Source organism: Sminthopsis crassicaudata, chromosome 3 (genome assembly GCF_048593235.1).
Source record: "Sminthopsis crassicaudata isolate SCR6 chromosome 3, ASM4859323v1, whole genome shotgun sequence".
NCBI lineage: Eukaryota > Metazoa > Chordata > Mammalia > Dasyuromorphia > Dasyuridae > Sminthopsis > Sminthopsis crassicaudata.
This window is the reverse complement of record NC_133619.1, coordinates 579,973,408-579,998,168: the sequence shown is the minus strand read 5'-3', so window position 1 is coordinate 579,998,168 and position 24,761 is coordinate 579,973,408. Positions and strand designations below refer to the sequence as shown.

The window sequence follows — 24,761 nt, the reverse complement described above, 5'->3', positions numbered from 1 at the left end:
GCTTTTAGTAAATTGTCATTTGTTTTCATCCAACTAACAACTGTAATTTGAAAAACACTATACAAGAAAAAAAGGAGAGCATCAACGTGGTATTGTTAAAAGGGTGATTCGTTGGTGAACCATCAAAGCTAATAGGTGATGATGTGAAATTTCTGTGATTGTGGTGCAGAGGATGGGTTTTAACTGTTGGCTTTGACTTTAGGTTATGGCTCAATATATTTTGAAGGAGTGGTGAATTTAACTAACCTCAACTTGGATGAAATTGTACATATTCGTAGAAAAGAAGTCATTGTCTATCTGGATGATGAGCTGAAACCTCCTGTGGGAGAAGGCCTAAATAGGTAATGAAAGCTTTTTTTTCCCCCCAGCTTAATGAGAGGGTAGTAGGAAATAATTCAATTCACACGCCCACTGTTTCCTTTTAGTACTCCCTGTGCCCCATGTTAGAGATAAAGATCCTTTAGAACACAAACCTCTCTAGGAACTTGCATTCTATTGGGAACAGCCATGTGTGCAAATAACTTACCTCAGAAAGAGTAAAAAGTGAAATGTAGAGATCAAGGACTAGTGCTTGAAGAAAGGTCAATTTCTTCATATAGGGTAAGGATTAAAGTTAGAGAAATATTCATCAGAGAGATGGCATTTGAATTATACCTTGGCAAAAAGGACGAACAGGTGGCTTTGACATGACATGGACAGAACTGAGAATGAAATAAAGAAAGCGTTTTCATTTTTAAATTATATTAAATTTAAAATTATCTTTTTTATTATGAATTTAGCAAACATAATGAATATATACAAGGTTAGGAAAAAAAGGATTTTACATTAAGCCATTAATCTTTTTTATTAATATATGTAGTAAAATTACCATATATTATAAGGACTGTCTATAACTGTTTTCTTTTGAACATCCTTCTGCTATCATGTGTTTTAAAAATCTTGCATCTGGCAAGAATACTAGAATACTTGAGTTTTTGATCTTTCCCATCCAGTCCTAGAACTCATACTTTAGGCATTTACTCACTTTTTATGAAACATTTATTAATCACCATTATATACACATTATATGAAATGCTATGGGGTGAGCAGAGTATTTGGTACCTGTCTTTAATAGTTTTTGGTGTAATCAGGAGAAACATCTGGGAAAGGGGAAATTTTGAAAGCAGTGTGTGACTAATTTATCTTTGGTTTGTGTGTAACTTTTGTTTAGCTTTGAGAGCTAAAATTTGAAACACTTAAACTTGACTTTGTATTTAATAGGCGGGCAGAAGTTACTTTGGATGGAGTTTGGCCAACTGACAAAACTTCTCGTTGCTTAATAAAGAGTCCTGAACGATTAGCTGATATCAACTATGAGGGCAGGTTAGAAGCTGTTTCACGAAAACAAGGTGCCCAATTCAAGGAATATCGACCAGAGACTGGTTCTTGGGTGTTTAAGGTACTAGTATCTTGTTATTTTTGGCTTTATTAACTGGATTTTGACCAAAAGCAAAACCTTCCTAGCCATGTTTTACAAAATTACAGGGGTCCCATTGCATGGGAAAATTGTCTTAGTTTTAAAAAGAAAAAATTGAATGACTTACCTTGTCAAAAGTTACATAACTGTAACTAAGATCTGATTTGATTACACTGAAGGACAGTGTTAGAAAAGGATCAGTTGAAGAATTTGTAGATATTCAGTTAAAAGAAGGCTTGAGAAGCCTTTTGGAGGGAAACAAAATTCATGCCTTCAGGATTACATATAGGAGAAGGAGTAGATTTACTCTAACTGGAATGCTAGGACAGAACTTAAAAGGAGTAGAATAGAAAGATAAAACAAGAGTTAAAAGAAGAATGTTGAAAAAAGAATTTATATGTAGCCTGATATGAGCTAAACCTTGGGGCTACAGAGACAAATAAATAACCATAGACTTTTAGGTTCATGGATTTTACATTTTACTGTGAGGAGGCAAATTGGTAAATATATATTCATAGTAAGTTCTCACTATTTTAGTGGGTGGATTCGGGGAGTAGGAAATAAATACAAATAAGGTAATCAGGAATAATCCATAGGGGGTTGCACTTAAGGTAGCCTTGAAATGAATTAAGGATTCCAAGAATCACAGGTAATGAGAGGGGGCAATATTGCAGGCAAGAAGGTAGGCCTATTCCATAGCATGAAAGTTGGTTGACTAGAACATTCAGAAGAAAGAATACAAAGAAATAATGTGAAATCGTTTAGGAAACAGTTTTAAGCTAGATTTTGAAGGGGTTTAAATATGAAAGAATAAAATTTGTATCTTTTATAGACAAGAGCCTATAGACGTTTGGTGTTTGTTTTAAAGTGTTTTTAAAAGCACTGGGTATATGAGTTGTAACTAAGACTAATCAGCAGAAGTCATAGGGAAGCAGTTATTGGTTCAATAGGACAACTTCTTGACAATATGGTGGGGCTGGTATACTATGAGATATCTGGATACAATTTTATAACCCTTGGTTACATTGAGTTCTTCTGTTTTCTAGGTTTCTCACTTTTCAAAGTATGGCCTACAGGATTCTGATGAGGATGAGGAGGAGCATCAATGTAAAGCAGAAGCCAAGAAGTTGAAAACAGCTCCCATGCCTCCTGTAGGCCAACCAGTACCAGTACAAATGGCTCTCAGTGGCAAACCTGCTCTTCCATCCCAGGTAGAAACTGGACAGTGAATTTGAACAGAACCGGTGAAATGGAAGTTGAGCAAAAGCCAGTCGGCTAATGCAAACCTGTTATGTGACCACTTGGAGACCGAAGAGTCCAGAAGTGTTGGGAATCAAGTTGAGACAAATGGACGGGGGACAGGGAGGGTGGTAGGGTGGGTATCTGTTCCCTTGAGGGATTTGGAGGATCTTTTGGTAAATTGAAATTTTCCTCTGTGTCCCTGCAGAGAGTCAATTCCCCCTCCTGAATAGATAATTTTACTGAATTCTATGTTTGTCCTTATACATAAGACATAGATATTGTCTGCCTTGGCTCATGCAAAACAAATCCTATCTTGGTCAACATTTCTGAATATGTGCAACATACTCCTTGCTCTTTACTCCTCTATTTGAAAAATGTAATTTGCCCTGGGTAAAGATCTTTAAATAGTTTGTTTTGTTGTTTTTTCCCCCAGGTGTTTGCCTATTCCTCAAGCAAACATGTATATTTGTATTTTAAGAAGGTGCATTCTATTTTTATGGAAAAAATACAAAATGTAATTTTTGACAGTTTACTTTGGTGCAGAGAAATTATTTGGTTTTGGAAGTTGGGAGGGGCAGAGGGTTAGAGGGGGGACATGATGTGTTATTTGAGTTACCTGAGAGTTGTTGCATTTGTTTTGTATCACAATGGTCTTTACCAGGATAAATAAGCCTTCTTTCTTGTAGAACAAAAGGTAAAATTTTTGTATTTTAAACTGCTATAATATCTTGGTATATGCTATAATATCTTGGTATAACAAGAGTTTAGCTTTGTCTGGGTAATGTTTGAACAAAATAAAAAAATGTTATTCTTTGTTGGGGGGGAGAGTGAGTGGAAAGTTTTAATACGAGTTTTCTCCTTTTAAGTGCTCAGATAATGAAATGTGTTTCTATGGGTATTTTACATGCTAAATAATTGGGGATGAGTGTGGGTGTGTATGTGTGGATGTGGGTGCGTGTGGGGGGGGTGTAGATGAAATAAAGGCATGTTGTAACTCAGCGGGATGTGCTCTCTTTGCAATATCCTTCCTCACAAAGACTTTGGTAATTGCTATGTAAGCAAAGTGGAGTAATAAGGATTTAGAGAGTGGGATATCACTGATCCACTTTGATGCTTGAGAATGAGTGTTTGCGTGCTTGTCCTTGTCCATTTTGTCATAAGCATCTGTTTCCCCTTTCTGTTATCCAAAGTGTTGTTTTTTTTTTTTTTTATTTTTTTTTTTTTTATTTTCTGGAACATATTTCTTATGGAGCAAGACAGGGGAATAGGGGAATGCTAAATCATTACTGGTAATAAGAGAATACTCCAATCCTTATGGAAAAGAAGTACTTTCTCTATGGACAAATAGCAGGAGCTAACTAGTAAATGTTGTGCCATTAGATTTTCTTGGTTGTCTCCCAGCTCTTTTTAATTTAGTATTTTATTTTCCCCTTATTTGTAAAATCAATTTTTAACATTCTTTTTTAAAACTTGAAAAAAAAATGACCAAATTCTCTCCTTTCCTCCTTTCCCAATTGCCCCTTGAGAAAGCAAGCAGTTTGAAATGTTATACATGTGTAGTCAGGCCCAAAATATTTCCATATTAGTCATGCTGTGAAAGAAAACACAGGACCTGCCCCCCCGCCAAAAATAAAAATAAAAATAATAAGGAATAAAGTAAAAAATGTATGCTTCAGTCTGAGGATGAATAGCATTTTTCATCATAAAGTCCCTAAAAATTGTCTTGGGTCATTGGGTTGCTGAGAATCATTCACACCTAATCATCTTAAAATATTTCTATTACTTTGTACAGGGTAAATTTCACTTTGTATTGGCTCATGTAAGTCTTTCAAAGTTTTTCTGAGCACATCCTGCTCATCATTTCTTACAGCACAAGAGAATTCCATTATAGTCACATACTACATTTGTTTAGCCATTCCCTAATTAAAGGGGATCCCCTCAATTTCCAATTCCTTACCACTAGAAAAGAGCTGCTATAAATAGTTTTGTACATATATTTTTCCTTTGTGTTTTTAAATAGTTTTTTGAATACAGACCTAAGGGATATTTCTAGACAAAGGGGTCTGCATGTTTTTATAGCCCTTTGGGCATTGTTTCAAATTGCTCCTTGGAATGCTTAAATCAGTTCATAACTTCACCAATAGTGCATTAATGTCTCATTTTTCCAACATCCCCTCAAGCATTTATTTTACTTTTCTGATCTATTAGTCTATCTAATAGGTTTGAGACAGTACCTCAGAGTTGTTTTAATTTGCATTTCTTGAATCAGTAGTGATTCAGAGCATTTTTTCATATGGCTATGGATAGTTTTGATTACTTTATATGAAAACAGGTTCATATCTTTTGATAATTTATCAATTGGGAAATGATTCATTTTTTAAAGTTGACTCGGTTCTCTACATGTATAAAAAATGAGGCCTTTCTTTATCAGAAAAACTTGTTTTGTTACTGTTGCTAACTGTATTTTCCTCCATCCTATTCTCTCTTACCTCCCATTTACTTTATCCTCTCTTTCCTTTACTCTGTCCCTATTCAAGTGTTTTTTCTAACACCTACCTCAGTCTGCTTTCTTTCTACCACTCCACTCCCTTTTCTTATTGTCTTCTCCTTCCATGTAGGATAAGAAAGGTAATTTCAACCCATTTTAGTATGAATGTTACCCCTCTTTGAGCCAATTCTTATGAGAGTCAGGTTTACTCACTACCCTGCCCCTTTCACTTTCCCCTCCATTTTAAAAGCTGTTTTTTGCCTCTTTTATGGCAAATAATTTGCACCACTCTACCTCTTTCCCTCTCTCCCAATGAATTACTCTCTTACCCTTTAATTTCATTTTTTGAAGATATCATCCCTTTATATTCAACTTCTACCTGTCACACACACACACCCATCCACCATCTCTCTCTCTCTCTCTCTCTCTCTCTCTCTCTCTCTCTCTCTCTCTCTCTCTCTCTCTCTCTCTCTCTCTCTCTCTCTCTCTCTCTCTCTTCTCTCTCTCTCTCTCTCTCTCTCTCTCTCTCTCTCTCTCTCTCTCTCTCTATATATATATATATATATATATATATATATATATATATATATATATATATATATATCCCTTCCTCCCCTGCCCTAATTATGAGAAAGTTCTAATGAGTTACAAGTATCATCTTCCCATGTAGGAATGTAAACAATTTAACCTTACTAAATCATTTTCTTAATTCCTTTTTTATCCTTCCCTAGAATCTTATATTTGAAAAATCAGATTTTCTGGACAGCTATGATCTTTTTATCAAGACTGCTTGAAAGTCCTTTATTGCTTTTCTCTCCTGGAAGGATTAAACTCAGTTTTACTGGGTAGGTGATTTTTGGTTGTAATCCTAGCTCCTTTGATCTCTGGAAAATCATATTCCAAGGTCTCCAGATCCTTGAATGTAGAAGCTGCTAAATCTTGTTTTATCCTGACAATGACTCCATGATACTTGAATTGTTTCTCCTTGACCTTGGAGCTCTGAAATTTGGCTATAATATTCCTTAGTTTTCATTTTAGGTTCTCTTTTCAAGGAGGTGATCAGTGGGATTTTTTGAATTTCTATTTTACCCCCTGGTTCTATAGTATTTGTGCAGTTTTCCCAGATAATTTCTTGAAAAATGATGTCTTTTTTGATAAGTTCCTTTCTGATCATGTTTTTAGATAGTCCAATAATTTTTAAAAATTATCTCTCCTGCATCTATTTTCCAGCGAGATCTTTTTTGTTGCTATTCTTTTGGTTTTGTTTTATTCTTGGATTTCTTAATTAGCTTCCATTTGTTCAATTCTAATTTTTTATCGAAGCATTTCCTTCAGTGTGCTTTCATATGTCTGTTTCCATTTATCCAGTTCTACTTTTTAAGGAGTTTTTTTCCCAGTGAATTTATGTACCTTTCTTGCCATTTGGCCAGTTTTGCTTTTTAGGGCATTCTTTTCCCCAATGACTTTTTTCATTTTTTGTTTGCCTACTCTGTTTTTTAAGATGTTATTTTCTTCAGTCTATTTTTGTGTCTTCTTTACCAAGCTGTTGACTCGTTTTTCTGATTTTCTTGCATCATTCTAATTTTTCTTCTAAATTTTTTCTCTACTTTTTTTTTTTCCCCTAAAAAATCCTTTTTGAGCTCTTCCATGGCCTGAGACCTGTTGTTTAAACAGAGGTTTTGGGGAGAGCTCAGGTAAGTTGCTGCCTTTTTTCCATTATCTTGGCTCTGCCCTCTTTTACCCAGCTCTTATAAGGGTGAAATCATGAAACAAGCAGTATTTGTTGCCTAGCATTGCTATAGAAACATTAGGAACATGAGCTTATGAGAAAGGGAGTATTCTAGGAAGAGAAGGGACAGGTAGGTAGATTTGTGAACTTCTCCATTTTTTGTGCCTGCACTTTGTAACTGCTGCTTTTTATGTTTTGGGGTATTAAAGATGTGTTCAGACCTGACTGATAAGCACTGCAGGATGTGGCTTTGTGTTCAGGTGTAGTGCAGAGATGAAGACAAAAGACAGAAAGTACTTGTCTTTGTAGATTATTGGTAGTTACTAATCAGGAAGGACTCCAAATTTGCTTTATTGGGATAACCACCTTCTTTCCCCTTAGTTGATTGGAGGGGAGGGGAGGGCTGTGTACATAGATTACTCTTCAGCGCAAGATTTTTAAGTATCACAGTCACTTGGGCAAATGTGAAGCTTATCTCTTGTGGATATGTTCCATACACCTTCCCTGAATTTTCTCTCTCCTCTCCAATACCTCTGAAAGTATCCATAATTCCAAACTCTCTGGACATGTAAAGACTCAAGCGAATCTGAGCAGTTACAAGATAAGCCTTCTTCCTCCACTAGTTAGAATTCCTCTGAAGTATACCTTAGTAGTCACACAATGAAACTAAGGCATTTGTAGAAAGTTTTTTGATGTCTTGATTCTGACAGATACAGAATAATATGGCTTTTGACCCCAATCATACATTAGAGAGACACATAATTGGAACTTATGTGATCAGTTTTAATTCTTCAAAATAGAAAATGCTCAGACACTAATAAGTTTTTCTTAAAAAACTTTTGGGTTTTTTTTTTTTTTTTTCCTTTTTGGTCTTTTTTTTTGTTTTGTTTTGTTTTGTTGTTGTTTTTTTTTGACTTAAAATGAAACAGCAACTGTCCAACTGTCTTCATTTTTTGAAGTTTTTTAGAAGTAAAATCACAGATATAATAGTTTGCTTATTGCTTTTTTCCTTGTTTTGTGCATAGTAGTTGTTTGTAAAGTTCTTGATAGAATTTAAAGTCTATATTTCATGTCTTACCAACTTTGAATGTAGATAAGGAAAATATAAGATCATAGAATTTATAATAGGAAGAGACATTAGAGATCATCTACTGCCAGGGATCTCGATCTGGGAGATTAACTAGATTTCTTAAGATCTTTGCCCTTTAATGGGGAAAATATCTACATCTTCATTTACACTAACTTTTTACTGTAATTTATCATTTTTTTTTTTTTTTGTTACAAATGTAGGGCAGCAAAACATTCCAAGAAACAATCTATAGACACACACAAAAGGTTGAGAACCACTGATCTAGTCTTATCTATTCATTTTACAGATGAAAAAATTAAAGCACAAAGAGAAAATACTTTATCTCCCATCATCACATATAGGCTGCTGAACAACAGAGCTAAGATTTGGTCCTTATATCTCTTAAGTGATACACTTTTTCTATTCACCGTAGAATACTTGAAACTTTATTCTGGAAACATATATTTTTTGGAAAGCCTTTTTAATACTAATACTGTAAGAAAATCATAGGCCCAGCTTTATAAAATCAACATTTTCAGATCTGGAATCATGTGAAATTTTGTCATTTTTACCAGCATCATTGTCACTTAACTGATCATCCCTTGGGGAAAAAAATGTAATTTTTAAAATTCTGTTACTTAATTTAAATCACTGTTTACTTTTGGGTAACTCATTCCATTTTTTATCTATTTTTTGTTGTTGTTGTTATAAAGCAGGTAAAGCTGTATTTCATTTAAGCAGTAATTGAGCAATTGTGCCATTTGAAGTTTCTCTTTTGAGAATATTGCACCCTTAAAAAAGAAATTCTCAAATGGGATGTATAGAAACTGATCCTTCTGTTCTTCCTGACTTCTCCAATTAAAGATAGGATTAAATTCTCCCAGTTTATATTCTTGGTTAATTTGTGGCTGTTTAGAGAGTTCAGAGACAAAAAGCTTTTTCTAAGTTTAGGGCAGATGTTTAGTTTGAAAAGAATTGATCTGTCAGAAACTACAGTATTATATTTATTTTGCATATTGTGCCTCATTACTTTATATTGTTTGTTAAATAAGGAAGATGAAGTGTATGATCTTGTTGCTCAATTTATGATGCTATAGCTGAGAAAAATAGGAATATAAATTCCAAGGTTTTCTCACAAGCTTCAAAGCATTCAGCATTCAAATAATTCGAAGTCATCATATTTTTCTTTCATTGCTTCTACACCTCAGTTATGGTGTAATATTTAGATGTTAGGGTTACAGCTGTAGAGGTGAACTGTTACCTATTCCAACCCCCTTTGTTTTTAGAGAGATCACAAATGGGACTTTTTTGTGATAGAAGATAGTAAATAGCAGTACAAAGTAGAAAATCTAGCATACTTTTGGAGTGCATTAGTCTGCCTTCTCTTTGCTTTGTCCGGAATTTTTTGTTCTAACCTCCGTACATTACTTAGCTGTTGCACATCTCTTCTTTTCTGTACCTGAAATTAAGAGATCACACATCCTTTTAGTGGAATAGTAAAGAAAGTTCAGAGTGATAATATTTAATATGCCCATTTAGGCCTATCTTTAAAGTTACAGGGCCCAAGAGATCAAGATCACATTTTATCAAAATCATGAAAAATTTTTTTGCTATTCATTTATGTGTAATGTCACTCATTTGGGGCTTAACATGAATGATGGCGACTTACTACTAAAGAACAATCAAAAACTTTGTGAAAGTAAAATTCAGAAAACTTGCTATAGTGAAATGAAAAATAATTGGTAGTTTATTGTTGTGAAAATGTCTGTTAATGGGTTGATTGATTTTATTAGCATAATATAAAGTCAGGTCCCAGTTTATGGGATGTATTTGAGGAATGTGTGCCAAGTCAGTGATAAATGTACATTTTATTTTGTGAATGTTTTATCGTTCTACACTGTAAACTGTTGTTCATGTTTATCACTAAAACTTCTTAATAAAAGTACAAAAAATTTTCTATTGTCTTGATGTTTTTAAATGCAACAGGACAATTTCCACAGTTGTAGTAGTATTTCTCATTTCTCTTTTGAAGAAATAGTAGACTTAATTCATGTCTCATTACGCTTATGGTACACATGATCTATAGATGTTTTTTGGTTGACTAATAGGAAATTTTAGATATCTAACCATTTTATACCAATAACTTCCTTCTCTAACACAATCTATGGTAAATTTAAAACTCTGGGTTAACAAGTTTCTGCTGCTTCTTCCAAATCAGCTGTATTATAACTGTGACTTTGGACTGTGAGAATGTAGAGGTACCATATGAAGTGTAGCAATAATTACATATCCTAGATTTTCAAGGTGCTTTCATAACTAGTCTGTTGGCATTTAAGAGCAGCGGAGTTGTTGCCATGGGCAGGGGCATAAATTTATGCTCTTAAGTTCCCATATAAGAACTACCCTTGTTCTAGGGCTTTGATTCCAAGAGTCCTTAGGAAGATATTGTCAGTATGGTTTGGAGGTCCTTGCTGAACCCTTGTGAACTGAATAAATAGGCTTTGAAATTTTGAAAGTTTAAACTTATGCAGCATCATTAAATATCATTTCTCCATCTTTCTAATGTCTACAGAGCCAAAGCCCAGAGGTGGAACAGCTAGGGAGGGTTGTAGAACTGGACAGCGATATGATAGATATCACTCAGGAGCCAGTTTTGGATTCCATAGTAGAAGAAATCATCCCTGAAGAACAAGAGCCTGTATCTGCTTCAACACACATTGCATCTTCACTGGGTATTAATCCACATGTCTTACAGGTAAGTTTCTTATACCCACTTTAAAAGTGGGGTAGAAGGTCAGCATGACTTCCCCTTTAATCAAACTTAGGCCACTTCCTTATTTTGATCTGATAGAATACCACCAGTATGTACAGTTTTATAAGTGAGACAGAATATAGTCCGTGTCTTAAACTTAAACTTTTTTACCTCTGAGAGGACTTTATGAGGAGTCAAAGAATTGCCCTTCTTCTATGAACTTGTCAAAATGTAGGCAAAGGATGAAAGGGATTGATTCAAGGTTCTGTAGCAGATTAGTAGTAGAGCCAGCATTCTCCTCCTCCCTTCAATTCACTGATCAGTCCAAGGTTCCCAATCCTTTCTTACTCTGCACATTACCTCATTTCCAGTGAAGACCAAAGGCATCATTATATATAATTGATTTCCAGTTGATTGTATCAACTAGGTCTTGAGATATTTATGGGGAAGAATAGGTCTGGAGTCTAATAAATTAATTGTCTTAATGACCTCGGAGACTCTAGAGGAACAAACTTAATTCTTTGGCATTGCTCTTTTAGATCATGAAAGCATCTTTGCTTGCTGAGGAAGAAGATTCAGATTGGGTCCTTGATCAGCGCTTTGGCAAGCTTCCTTCCAAAGTTGACTCTTCTCAAGAAATCTGTTCTCCTAGACTTCCCATTTCATCAGCACACCCACCAAAATCCCGAACATTAGGTATGGTAAGAATAATGATATAAGTAGGAAGATAATTTCATAAAAACCTGAGAACATAATGATTTGCTTTCATATAGAGCTTTCTTTGGGCATCACATAAGCTCCCTCAGATAAGCTCCATCTTTTTGTTTTTTCATGTTTCCAATTTTTCTGTGCTTTTTAAAAAAATTATCTCTTTTGTCTCAGAACTCTTAAGCATCCCATTCTTACTCTCACCTCTAATAAAAGAATGGGAAGTGAATTCTTCCTGATACATCACATTTTGTAAACCATATTCTAATTTGTATTCTTTGTTTGTGAACAAGTATTATTTCCTGTACTAGATTTTAAGGACCTTGTAGGCAGGAATTATGTTTAACTTCATCTTTGTATTTTTAGTACTTTGCATTGAACTTTAGGTACAGAGAGATATTTTTTAAAATAATGTGATTTAAGATACTCCAGAATTAGAAAGTGACCCTTTCTGAATGTCTAGTTTCTGGTTGACTTCACCAGAAAACATTTGATTTTGAAATGCATTATGCTACACCAATTCTTGTGAGAGAAGCATATATAAAACATAAGATCTCTTTGTGTAAGCATAAAGATATTTGTTATTTGCCTCCTTTGGGGGGAGGGTAGCTAATAGTATGAAGTAGGTCATTAAGTATATACATGCAAAACTGCTCCCACTGGTGTGGTTTTTTTTTTTTTTTTTTTTCAGTAACATTAATAATGTAGTCAGATTCCTGTGCTTTGTGACAATCCTATGATAATGTTGGTTGATTAAATGTCTGAGATGGAAAGGACATGATTGGTATTCATTCATACTAATAACTTGAATTTCAATCATTTTAACATCTCTGAATATCAACTCTGCTTCTGAGTACTGAAATTCTTTACTGTAAAGTAACTTAGTAGAAATTAAATTTTATCCCATCCCAGCACCCAAGAAATAATTTGTGATTAATCTAGTGAATCTAATGCCATTGTGAGCTACTTTTTTTTTTCTTAAAGGATTAATAGACCAATTGTGCTTTTTCTTAATATTTTTTCCCTTCCCTTAGCTGGTGGTTTACTACAGTCTAAGTTTACAAGTGGAGCTTTTCTCTCTCCAAGTGCCTCTGTGCCAGAATGTCGAAATCTCAGAGCTTCAGCTTTAACAAGTGCTCCTTCTACATCTCCTTGGTCAGTCCCTCCACCACTGGCCCCTGTGTTTGCAGTGCCCACCCCAGCACCTGAGGTTCAGTTAAAAACTGTGGGTGTTCGAAGACAGCCAGGTCTTGTTCCCCTGGAAAAATCTGTCACCTGTGGCAAAGGAAAACTCTTGATGGATATGGCACTCTTCATGGGACGTTCATTCAGAGTTGGCTGGGGCCCCAACTGGACCTTTGTGAATAGCGGTGATCAACTGAGTGGATGTCAGGAAACTGGAGATCATCACAACACTGAATCTATGGAATATGGATTCCTGCCTAATCCAATAACTGTCAAATCGTGAGCAATGTTTCTCAAATCATTCACCATGCTTTTTTGGGGAGAAAAGGGTTAGATTGAGAGGCAATTGAAAAGGCTATGGACAAGATCAGGAGGTCACATTATTATTATTTTGTTTGCCTACTTGTTTGGCTTTGGCCTGATTGCATTCTCAAGGAATTTTAGACAGAAGATGTATATGAATAATTCATGAGATCAGGTTTCTCCTACCCTTGAATCATTACTATTGTATAGGATTTAACTTGAGTTACATGAGGCAGTGTGATATATTGAAAAGAGAGATGGAATTTGGGACATCTTTAGTCATTTTTATTTCTTTAGATCTTGGTTTCCTTTTCTTAAAGTGGTTGGACTAGGTAACTCCTGTCTTCCAGCTCTAATAACTCCCATAACTTCTAAATTGAATCATGGTTATACTGAGTTCTTGTTCATGTATGTTAATTAGCTGTTGATCTTTTTAATATAAAATACATAATTGTCATTATTGAAATTTCATAGTACCTATAAGTGTTGTGTATTAGTATTGATGGAAGTAGTGTCCCACAGAAAAAGTGGTGTGTGCTCTGAAGTAGTCAAAACCTTCCAAATTTATGTTCAATTCCTGATATCACACTTTATCACAGAACAACAAATCAGAGAATATACAAGGGAGAGCAATCAGGATGGTCAAGATTGTGAGTGGTTTTGAGTTGTACCTCCATTGTGGGATGGAAGAGTGGAGGAGGGGTTGAAAAACATAGCCTTTGACTACAAATATATAATCAAGCAACATTTCTGTGATCAAGAGTTTTGAAACCAATGTTACAGAAAAAAATTTGATTAGAAGAAGTGGGTAAGGGGGGAAAAACAAAATACCTGGACTGGGGATTACAATGAAAAGATCAGTCTGCAAATACTATTATTAGGCAAAAAAAAAAAAAAATAGACTTGTTCTTTTTGGGCCCAGAGGGAAGAGCTCCAGGATATATGAGACAAAGCTACAAAGGGTATATTTTTCTTCAATGTAAGAACTTCAGTGCAATACCAGAAATAGAGTATTCCAAAATAAATGGACTGGCTCCTTATTGTAGTTCCTTATAATTATAGTTGTCTAAGAATGATATATCACCACTTGTCAGGATGCTATAGAGGGTAGTCATGGTTGAGGATTGGGGTTAGCTAGTTGACATTTGAACTTTCTTATTTTACCCAGATCAGCTTTCTAAGCTTAGAAACCTGGCTAGTAGTCCTATTTGATGTCCCATAATATTTTGATTACTTTTTGGGGGTGTGGGTGTGAAGGGGCCAAGGAAGTTGGATTAAATGACTAGTCTAGGGTTCCTCAACTAGTAAATGTTAAGTGTTTGAGGCTGAATTTGAACTCAGATTCCTCCTGACTTCAGGTCAGGCTCTATCAACTGCACCATCGTGCTATTCATTGTCCCATAATATCTTAATAGAACCTTCCCTGCTTTGGAATGAGACAATCAGTCTGAAATCTCATTGAACCAGTGTTTATGACTGAACTATAAACCGTTTTACTTCTGAGAGCAGCCAAAGCATAAGCATGATTTAATTCTAAGAAAATGGGTGTAATGGGTTTTTTTTTCCTACATTATAACTGAGTTCTTTACTGTTTGACCATAGTGTTCTAAATTTCTTTAAACTATAGGTTGTGTGAAATAATATCCCTCAATCTTAAAATGCAGCAGTGCCTTCATGTATTTAATACTTGTTCCATATTCTTATACTGACCTAATTTCTTACTTTTTAGCTTAACAGAGTCCCCATTCAAAGTCCACGTGGAAAAACTGAGCTTGAGGCAAAGGAGGATGGATAGAGATTTACAGTTATACCAGACTCCCTTGGAGATCAAACTTAAGCATAGCACTGTTCATGTAGATGAGCTGTGTCCTCTTGTGGTCCCCAATCCTGGAGTAGCCGTCATTCATGACTATGCAGACTGGGTGAAAGAAATATCAGGAGACTTAGCAGAATCAGAAAGTGAGTATTCATTCTGGCTACCCCAACCCAGTTGGTGTCAGAACATGGGAAATAGAATGTAAAGATCTGAAAGGAAATGTTTTCGTACTCTAATAATCTTTGGTGAAATGAATAGATGCAGATACCAGTATAAGAAAGACCTTAGAGTCTAGTCTAAAATAAGATCCAGAGGGCAAGACTTATCCAAGGTTACATCTACTAATTGGTTCATGAAATTTTTACTTTGAATTAAAAATGGTCATCTTATCTTTTTTATTTTCTTTGCTTTGTGATGGTATACTTGTACTGCTTCAATTGTCATAGCTGGTTCTTTGGAGGTATTACTAAATTCAGGTCCTTCCAGTATTTAGCACCTTTTACACACCAGACACTTTGATGGACTTTGGGGATAAAAAGAATGCCAAGAATGAAGCAGTCTCAGGGAGACTTTTATTCTTTTGCTGAAGAAAACATGTCTGCAGATACATATGTAATGCATTCTAGGTAGCCTTGATGGGAAAAGTGTCTCTTGAGCAACATATTAAAAAAGACAAGGATAAGGAAATATATTCTTCATCTTTTTTTTTTTTTGCTGAGGCATTTGGGATTAAGTGGGTCACACAGCTAGGAAGTATTAAGCATTGAGGCCAGATTTGAACTCAGGTCCTCCTGACTTCAGGGCTGGTGTTCTATTCACTGTGCCACCATTCTAGCTATACAAAGGCACATAGATGGACTATATGTGAGCAACAGAAAAGAATTTTTGTTTGGCTAGGCCGTGACATACAGGATGAGGAGCATTGTATGATAAAGGTGGAAATTGTTTCGGTATGAATTGTGAAGGACTTTAAAAGTCAAATAGGAATTTTACATTTTGTCCTACTGAAAATAGGAGCCATATGGCATTTGTTGAGAAGGGGAAGAAGAGAAAGCATTCAAATCATTGGAATAGTCCAAGAAAGAGATAATGAGGGCATGAACTAAGATGGTTCCATGTGCAAGAGATCTTAACAGAAGTAGGAAGTGGTAAGATTTGGCAACTGATGGGATGTCTGCAGTGAGTGATATGTCTTTAATTTGTATATTTAGGAATCATAGTTGGGGAGGGAGAACTGATAAACTCACCAAGTGAGAATATACAGAGAATGGGGCCAGGAGAGAGCTTTGAAAAACACCCACAGTTGTTGTGGTATGAATCATTACTAAGTTTAAAAAAAAAAAAAAGGCTGGGTGAAAGAACAGTCAAATGAATAGTAGGTGTTTCCATGGAAATTTGAATTCTAATAATGATAATCTGGAGTTCTATCAAAAACCTAGATCTTACAACCTCAAAATCTAGTTCGCTCTAAAAAAGCAATATTACATTTTTATAAATGTTTCCTGCCACCCACCAAAAATAGCAGCTTTCTGGTGCCATTCATGAAATATTTAAATTAGGAAGGACCTGAAAAGTCATGTAATCTCCTGCACCATATAGTGATGTCCTTTATACAGTGTCATTGACAAGTGGTCATCTAACTTAAGAAGGCTGTTAGTGAGTTCACTAAGTATTTGACTTTTAGTTCTTTCCTTTGCCTTTTTTGATAGTATATCTATTCTTAAAGGATGAACTCAAGTTCAGCTTTTTTTGTACAGTTTTCTGTTTTTCTGACAGTGCTAAATCTCTTCCCTTCCTAGATTACCATAACACCTATTTTCTTTATGTTACACCTTTAGACATTTGATTATATTATCTCTTCTTGTATTGCCTTAATAGTTTTTAGTACAGTTCTAGGAATTATGTGATCATTTCTCCACAATTTGTCCAAGTGCTATGAGTAATGATTTGTATAATCCTTTTCAAAACATCTTCAGTTATTTTTTATTGACTTAGAAGAATTTTTATGGTTCTTGTCCTCAGAGAATTTATCTTCTAATCAGTAACTCAATTTAAGTATATGTTTTGTATGGGTCCTTTTGTTCAGCAATGGGGAAAACCTGAGGAAAAATAGTCTCCCTACCTTCATTGAGCTTAGTGTCTGTCATGAGATTTGATATAAGTGAAAAAATGAACATTGAAACTACCTGACTCTATATCAGTACCACCTTGACCTTTCTTTAATTTTTTTCCCCAGTTACATGTAAAACAATTTTGACATTTATTTTTAAAATGTTTTTAAGATTTGTTTTTAAAATGAGTCCCTCATTAAGAAGGCACATGTAAAGTTAAACAAAGCAAGGATTGGACTAAAAAATGTTATCTTCCAGCTGGACAGAGGCAGAAAAGATTTTTAAAATTAAACAGGAATATGCAAATATAGATATCACAACCACAGACATTATCTTACCAGATTTCCTGAACTGGGAGAACTTGTAATGATTAGTACAACTTAATGAAATGTACAGTGTACAGTGAAGACAGAGCATATAAAAAAGTATAAAGTATAGACCCAATAGGAATATTAGTGGGACACGCAGTGATTGTAGCATTGGATTCTGATTTGAAAACAAAATGATCGTTTTATGATATATGAATAGTTTTTTCAGTGAGGAAGTAGGAACTTAAGTGTTTAGGTAGAAGCAGCTCGAGCTGCTTTGGTTTATTTTAGGCAAGCCAATCCTAGGACATGTTTCTATACTTAAGATTTTGGTGCCTTTCCATTAGCTGTAGTAAAGCACTGGAGCCTGACATGGACACTGTGTGAAGCCATCTGGGGTCACCTGAAAGAACTAGAGGATCAGCTGGATGAACCCAGCGAGTATGTGCAGAGCCTAGAGCGCCGAAGGGCTTTCTCCCGTTGGCTGTCACAGACGGCGGCTGATCGCATTGAAGAGGAAGTGGCCCTGTCCCGACAAGACAGTCCCATCGAGGCAGTTTTCAGCTACCTCACTGGCAGGAGAATCAGTGAGGCCTGTCGCTTGGCCCAGCAGACAGGTAAGAGACCCATAGTCCACTTCAGCAATTAAGGTCTCTATCAATAATTTTGTTATAATTACAAAGTATTTCTTGTGATCTCTGGGTTCTCTGATTGTTTTCTCTAATCTTCCTATTGAGTCTTTAAGCTTCCGGAAGGCAGTATTTGTCACCTCATAGTGTCTTGGATATGAGGGTAATGTTAAGGCAGATAGATGTCTCAGAAAAATTTCCTGAATAGTTATGTATTCTGTCTCATAATAATTATATGATAATAAAAAGAGGAATAGCCTCTGAGGTTTCACATACATAAATCTGGGCTCCAACATGTCACTTTCATGATGATTGTAGAATGGAATAGTAAGATATAGTTAGAATGTACTGTTCACCTCTGAAAAGAAATCACAAACTGAAACATACAAGAATGTCATATCCCAAATCCCAGATATCCCCCCAAAAAGAAAATCCCCCCAAAAAACCTGCAAGTAGCTTCAAGTAGTGGAAATAAACATTTAGTTTGACATAAAATCATTCTGAAAATATAAAAGGAAATCCTTGCACATATTCCAAAAAGCAAACTTAGCCTGCCCATACTGAATATAATCTAATTAGAAAAGAGAACTTCTTAACATTCCTGGTGAAAAGACTAAAACTGAGTAGAAGTTTTAAAAAATGCAAACACAGGAGTCAAGATGAATACATTTCAGCAGTTGGAGGAAGCTAAACTGTAACGAAAAGTTTACATTTCAGTAGGCAGGGACACAGAGGAAGTTAAATAACACATAGGGATTGAGTTTGTTTGTTTTAAGGAAGGAAAGAAAAAGGAACATAATAGGGAATTAAGGAGGAATAACATTAAAAGATGTAACTGGGGTGCTAGGAGGAATTAGAAAAATTAGAGGATTAGGAAGAAACAGAAAGGGAATTAACAACATACACCTTTAAAATGGACCCTATGTCAAAGGATATGAACAGGCAATTTTCAAATGAAGAAATTAAAATCATTTCTAATCATATGAAAAGATGCTCTAAATCATTGATCAGAAAAATGCACATTAAAACGACTCTGAGGTAACCCTATACACCCATCAGATTGGCTAAACTGACAGAAAAGATGATGACAAATGTTGGAGAGAATGTGGGGAAATGTAGTTGCAAACTGATCCAACCATTCTGGAGATCAATTTGGAACTATGCCCAAAGGGCTATCAAACTGTGCATACCCTTTGATCCAGCAGTGTTTCTACTGAGCTTTTATCCTAAAGAGACCATAAAGGAGGTAAAGGGAGTCAAATGTACAAAAGTGTTTGTGGCAGCCCTTTTTATAGTGGTAAGAAACTGGAAACCGAGTGGATGCCCATCAGTTGGAGAATGACTGAACAATTTATTGTATATGAATGTTATGGAATATTATTGTTCTATAAATAATGATCAGCAGGATGATTTCTAAAGAGGCCTGGAGAGACTTATATGAACTTATGCTAAGTGAAGTGAGCAGAACCAGGAGATCATTTTATATGTCAACAGCAAGAATGTATGATGATCAATTCATGTTGAACATGGGTCTTGTTAACAATGAGATGATTTAGATCAGTTCCAATGGTCTTGTGATGAAGAGAGCCATCTGCATTCAGAAAGTATGTAGTGGGAATTGAATGTAGATCACAACATAGAATTTTGCACTCCTTTTGTTGTTTGATTGCGTTTTGTTTTCTTTCTCATTTTTTTTTTCCTTTTTGATCTGGCTTTTCTTGTGTACATAATATTTGTGGAAATGTGAATTGTACATGTTTAACATATATTGGATCACTTGCCAACTGGAGGGGGAAGGGGAAGGGAGGGAAAAAAATTAGAACACGGGGTTTTGTAGAGGTGAATATTGAAAATTATCCATGTATATATTTTGAAAATAAAAAGTTGTAAATAAAAAAAGAGAGAGAATGCACCATATGGAAATTAATGATTTCCATAAGACAAGAAGATATAGTAAAATAAAATCAAAAGACAGGGGGAAAAATAGATTATCTCATTAAAAAGTAATTGACCTTCTAAAACAGATCAAGGAGAGATAATTTAAAAACCACTGGACTACTTGATAATCATGACCATAAAAAAGACCATGGATACCAAATTTCAAGAAATCATAAAAGAAAATCTTTCAGATTTCTTAGAACCAGATAGCAAAGTAAAAATAGAAAGCACCAATTACGTCCTGAAAGAAACTCCTATTTCAAAATTCTTAGCAACCTTCTACCGAAAATCCAAAGCCTCCACATCAAAAAACAGTAACAACAACAACCAAAAAAAAAAAAAAAAAAAAAGAAAGAAAAAAGAAAACCACAAGCAGCCTGAAAGAATGAAATTAAGTCCCAAGAAGCCAATCGGGATTAAAAAATATAACAGCCAACACTGTAAACTATTTATATTGCAAGATGAGATGATACATGTGTCTTCACAGGACATTATCATTGTCCAGTGGTTCATAGAGGCTTGGGAGTGGTTTTGTTGATCTTGAAAAAGGGGGGGGGGAAAGGAATACACTGGAAGAGGGGAAGTTATATATTTGGGGGATACATAGTAGAAAACTACAGATAAAGAGGATTAGATGAGAGAGGAGTGGGTGTCTTTTAATATCTTTATCTCAACTTGGTCATAGGAGGCAAGAATAGTCACAAACAATTAATTACAGAAGTACCTCTCATTCACCAGGGAAACAAAAGGAGGATTGAACCAAGGCAAAAAGAGATATTACACCCACGCAGAACAATCTGTTCCTTGTGTAAAGGAGTAGGAACAGGTGCCAACTAATAACTCTGTTGCTCCCTATCTATGACTGGCTCATAGATGAATGATGGGCTGAGGAGTCAATCCATTCCTAGAAGCAACAGTTCAGGATGAGGATCATTCATTGTCCTTAGGTTGTATATTAAGTGAGAAGCTAAGTCTAGAAGTAAAAAACAGTAAGGAGCAGGGTTTATTAAAAGATGAATTAGGTCTAAACAAAACAGATTCTAACTATATTTCCATCTAAGTGTGATATAATACTATTGTAAGAAATAATGAAGGGAATATTTTCAGAGAAACCTGGGAAGACTTGTATGAATTGATAGAGTGAAGTGAGCAGAACCAGGAGAACACTTTATGCAGTGACAACAATATTATAAAGATAAATAGCTCGGAAGAACTTATGAAGTCAGATCAATGCAATGATAAACCATGGTTCCAACAGATTCAAAATGAAGCATGCTACCTCCTGATAGAGAAGTGAAAAACTCAGTTTTATTTGACTCTCCATACAATGGTTTTGTTTTCCTTTTTAAAAGGATAGGGAAAGGTGAGAGAAAGAACACAGATTTTCATTATTTGAAAAATGTTAAAAGAAACAATTTTAAAATTTCTGGCAATTGCTAAATAAAAATATGAAAGAATAGGCATTTTCTCAACTATTCTGTCATCTTTACAAAAATTGAACATAAGCTAGGGTATTTTTTAAAAACTCATAAATACAGAAAAGCAAGCATAAATATGGCTTTATTGAACATAGTAATGAAAATTAGAAATAGTAAAATAAAAGGATTTTGAAGAAAAAATTACAATTTAAATCACAACTAATTACTTAGTCTTAAAGAATTGATGGGTCAAAGAACTAGTCATAAAATTAATAGATAATCTCAAAAGAAATTGAAGCACAAAATAGATCCTTTGGAATATAACAAAAGCAATACTTAGGCAAAATTTTATCTGCACTTTCATCAGCAAAAGAGGAGGGCAGTTCAAGAAATTAAAAGCATAATTTAAGAAAAACATTTTTTTAAGGCAACTAATGAAAAATAAAAAAATTTGAAAATCAAAGAAGATAAAAGTTGAAATATTGAAGTAATAAAAATTGAAAATGCTTCCCTTTCCCTTCCCCTAATAAAATAGGTAAGGTATTGATAAACTGATCAGAAAAAAAAAAAAAAAAAGGAAAACTAAGTTGTCAGTATGAAAAACAGAAAGAATGTAAAGGACTTAAACTCTTAAAAGGTGTGCTTGAATCAGACAACCAGACACTTACAGCTAATTACCTATTGGACAATGACTTTATTAGTATATGTTTGGAAAAATGGCCCTTCTTACTGTTTAGAGCTTATTGTTTGGTGTATACAGATAAGGTGGGGTCAAACAAGTCAGACTTCACTTTGTGGCAGGACTAGGAGAAGAGAAGTTGGTGGCAAGCCTCATTGCGGTTTGTCTGCCAACAAAACTGAAAACTTTTTAAAATAATAGTTTTTAAATGATATCTATTTATTTGATATCACCAATATTTCCCCTATTTCTGCTAGGAAGCCTTCCTTTATAAGTTTTCTTGGGGAGTAAATTAATTGGGGAGGAATTAGCAAAATTAATGAATGCATCACCCAAAAAAAAAAAAAAAAAAAGCTTACATTATTATACAGTGTTCCATACCCATAGACACTATTCATCCTTGCCACTTCTCTGCTGAAGAGATGGGTTTTGGGGGAAAGAGGTGTCTTTTCATATCTCTTTGAGGTCAAGCTTATATTTTCAACACATTTGTTTTCAGATGCAATGTTTTTAAGTCAAGTGAACAGATATTTACAAGAAATATAAAATGCTTAGTTCAATGAAACAAATAATTTTCCAATCTATGAAAAGAAATTTTCCATAAAGGAACTCCCAAAGGGAGGGGAATAGCCAAAACCAGGTGGATTTACATATAATTTCTACCAAACATGCAATCATTAATTTACATTGAATTTTTTTTTCAAAAATAAGAAAATAAATCCTAGTAAACTACTGTAATAAGATAAAACATGGACCAAGGAAAGGCATAGACCAATGTCTTTGAATATCAAAGATGCTATAACAACATATTTAAAAGGTTATATATTATGGCCAAGTTGGATTTTTATGGGGAATCCCAGGTTGTTTCAATTTTGTTTCTATGTCGTAAATCCAAAAGAAAATCACCATAATTATATTAATAGGTACAGAAAAGTTTTGATTATATACAATTAAAAAAAATTTTTACACAAATCCATCACTCTTTGATGGACTTCAAAGATATATATCAAATGTTTTCACATTTATAGGAACAAGTGACATTTCTTAATAGATAAAATGTTCAGAGAACATGAACAGGTTGTTTTCACAAAGGAAGAAATTCAAGCTAGCAACAGTAATATGAAAAAATATCTCCAAACAATATTAATGAGAGGCAAATTACAACAACTAAAGTTTTGTTTTATATGATCAAATTAGCAAAGATGACCAAAACAATTGTTAGGATGACTTTAGGAGGACAGGCTTATAAATGAACTGCTAATAGGATTACAAATTGATCTAAACATTCTAGAAAGCAATTTGAATTGTACCCAAAAAGTCATTCAAGTTATTTTTATCATCCTTTCATTCAGCAATACATTACCACTGCTAGGCAAAGAGATCAAAGAAGGAAACAGCCAATTGATTTGTTTTGTTTAACTTTATTAATTTTTTTAAGAGAGAAGAGTATTAACTAGTAATAATTATTTTTTAAAAAGAAAAGATTAAGGAGTGCCAATGAAACGTTAGAAAAAGATGTTCAGAGAAGAGAACAGAAGTGATTTCTAAAAGAGACATAATATTAGATACTATCATAGTATTATAGATATGAGATATTAATAATCACTCTAAAAAAACAAGTTATGTATAGTGATTCAGTCTCATATTCAACCCTTCTTTCTGTTCTTTGTATAAGAAATAATAATGATAGCAAGTTAATAATAATAATTAAAATATTTTTAAAAGTCATAGCTTATAATAAAGCATATATACTAGGACCAGTACTTGTTCAGCCTGATCTCAGCCCCATCTGTGACTTCTGCTTGAGAAGAAAAACTGAAAAACTGTCATCAGAGTGAAATATCAATAGTCATATTATAATCACAAAACAGGTAAGTATTGCGGAATTTTTGAGAATGGCAGTAGGAAATGAGAAGCTTTTCCTAAAAGTTGTTTTGTTTGTTTTTTTGTTTGTTTGTTTGTTTTGTTTTAGCTTTTGAAGAGCACATTTTATTCAATCTAAAAGTTCTTTTAACCAATATCCATTAACCAGAATTGTCATGAATGTGACTTCCATATTGAAAAATTATAACTGTTTCCCCTGGAACAAACTATCTTCTGAAGAATACCTGCCATTTCAAAATAGAGGTGCTATTATCAGGCTAGTTGATGATCTATTTGTCTTGCAGTTTACAGAACAATGTAAGATTTTGCCTGGGTGTGATGGTAGATAATGAATGATACACATTCTTTAATAGTTATATAGCTAGTACTTTAAAAGTTTGCAGAGTATTTTATAAATACTTTTTGTCCTTATAGCAATTTTTGGGAGGTATGCTGTTAATTGGTATTCTCATTTTATAGAATTGGAAATGGATATTAAATAACTTGCCTAGAGTTAGTTATTGAGTGTCTGACACTGATCTTGACTCTAGGTCCAGCATTCCCTACACTGTACCAGCTATCTACCTGTATTTATTTTCATGAATCTTAACTTCATTTATTTATTTATTTTGATTTGAGATTAAACCATAAGAGTTCAGATTTAGAGCTGGAAGGGACTAATCTTAGTCCAATCCCCTGATATTGCAATTGGGGAAATAGAAACTTAGGCAGGTTAAGTAATTTGTTCCAAGATTATGGTATTTGAGCCTAAGTTCTGTATTCAAATCCAGCACACTATTTATTGTGAAATCTACATATGTCCTGATGCAACATAGAAAAGTAAGGAGATCTGAGTGTTTACATAGGAAATTTCTCTTAAAGAAATTTAAGAGTTAAAGAAAAGTATGAGAGTACTTCAAAGAGAATAGACAGTATAGTGTGGTATAAAAGATACTAGTTTCCTTCTGTCTAAAATAGAGATAATAAGTATAGCACTGCCTATCAATGGGGTTGTTGCAGTCTACCTTTTAAGAGCTAGAAGAATGTTAGGTATAATAGGTTTCATG

At 34.3% G+C, this 24,761-nt stretch overlaps 1 protein-coding gene across 7 annotated transcripts in view; it reads left to right on the top strand.

The window, feature by feature from the left end:
- NUP98 (nucleoporin 98 and 96 precursor) overlaps window positions 1–24,761 on the top strand; it is a 95,342-nt gene that overhangs the window by 53,438 nt on the left and 17,143 nt on the right. For all 7 annotated transcript variants that reach the window (XM_074304960.1, XM_074304953.1, XM_074304955.1 and 4 more), the window contains 8 exons: window positions 203–341; window positions 1,261–1,438; window positions 2,503–2,667; window positions 10,557–10,739; window positions 11,276–11,432; window positions 12,479–12,908; window positions 14,662–14,891; window positions 17,515–17,784. In XM_074304960.1, coding sequence (XP_074161061.1) covers window positions 203–341; window positions 1,261–1,438; window positions 2,503–2,667; window positions 10,557–10,739; window positions 11,276–11,432; window positions 12,479–12,908; window positions 14,662–14,891; window positions 17,515–17,784 — 1,752 coding nt within the window. The remainder of the gene's footprint in view (window positions 1–202; window positions 342–1,260; window positions 1,439–2,502; window positions 2,668–10,556; window positions 10,740–11,275; window positions 11,433–12,478; window positions 12,909–14,661; window positions 14,892–17,514; window positions 17,785–24,761) is intronic.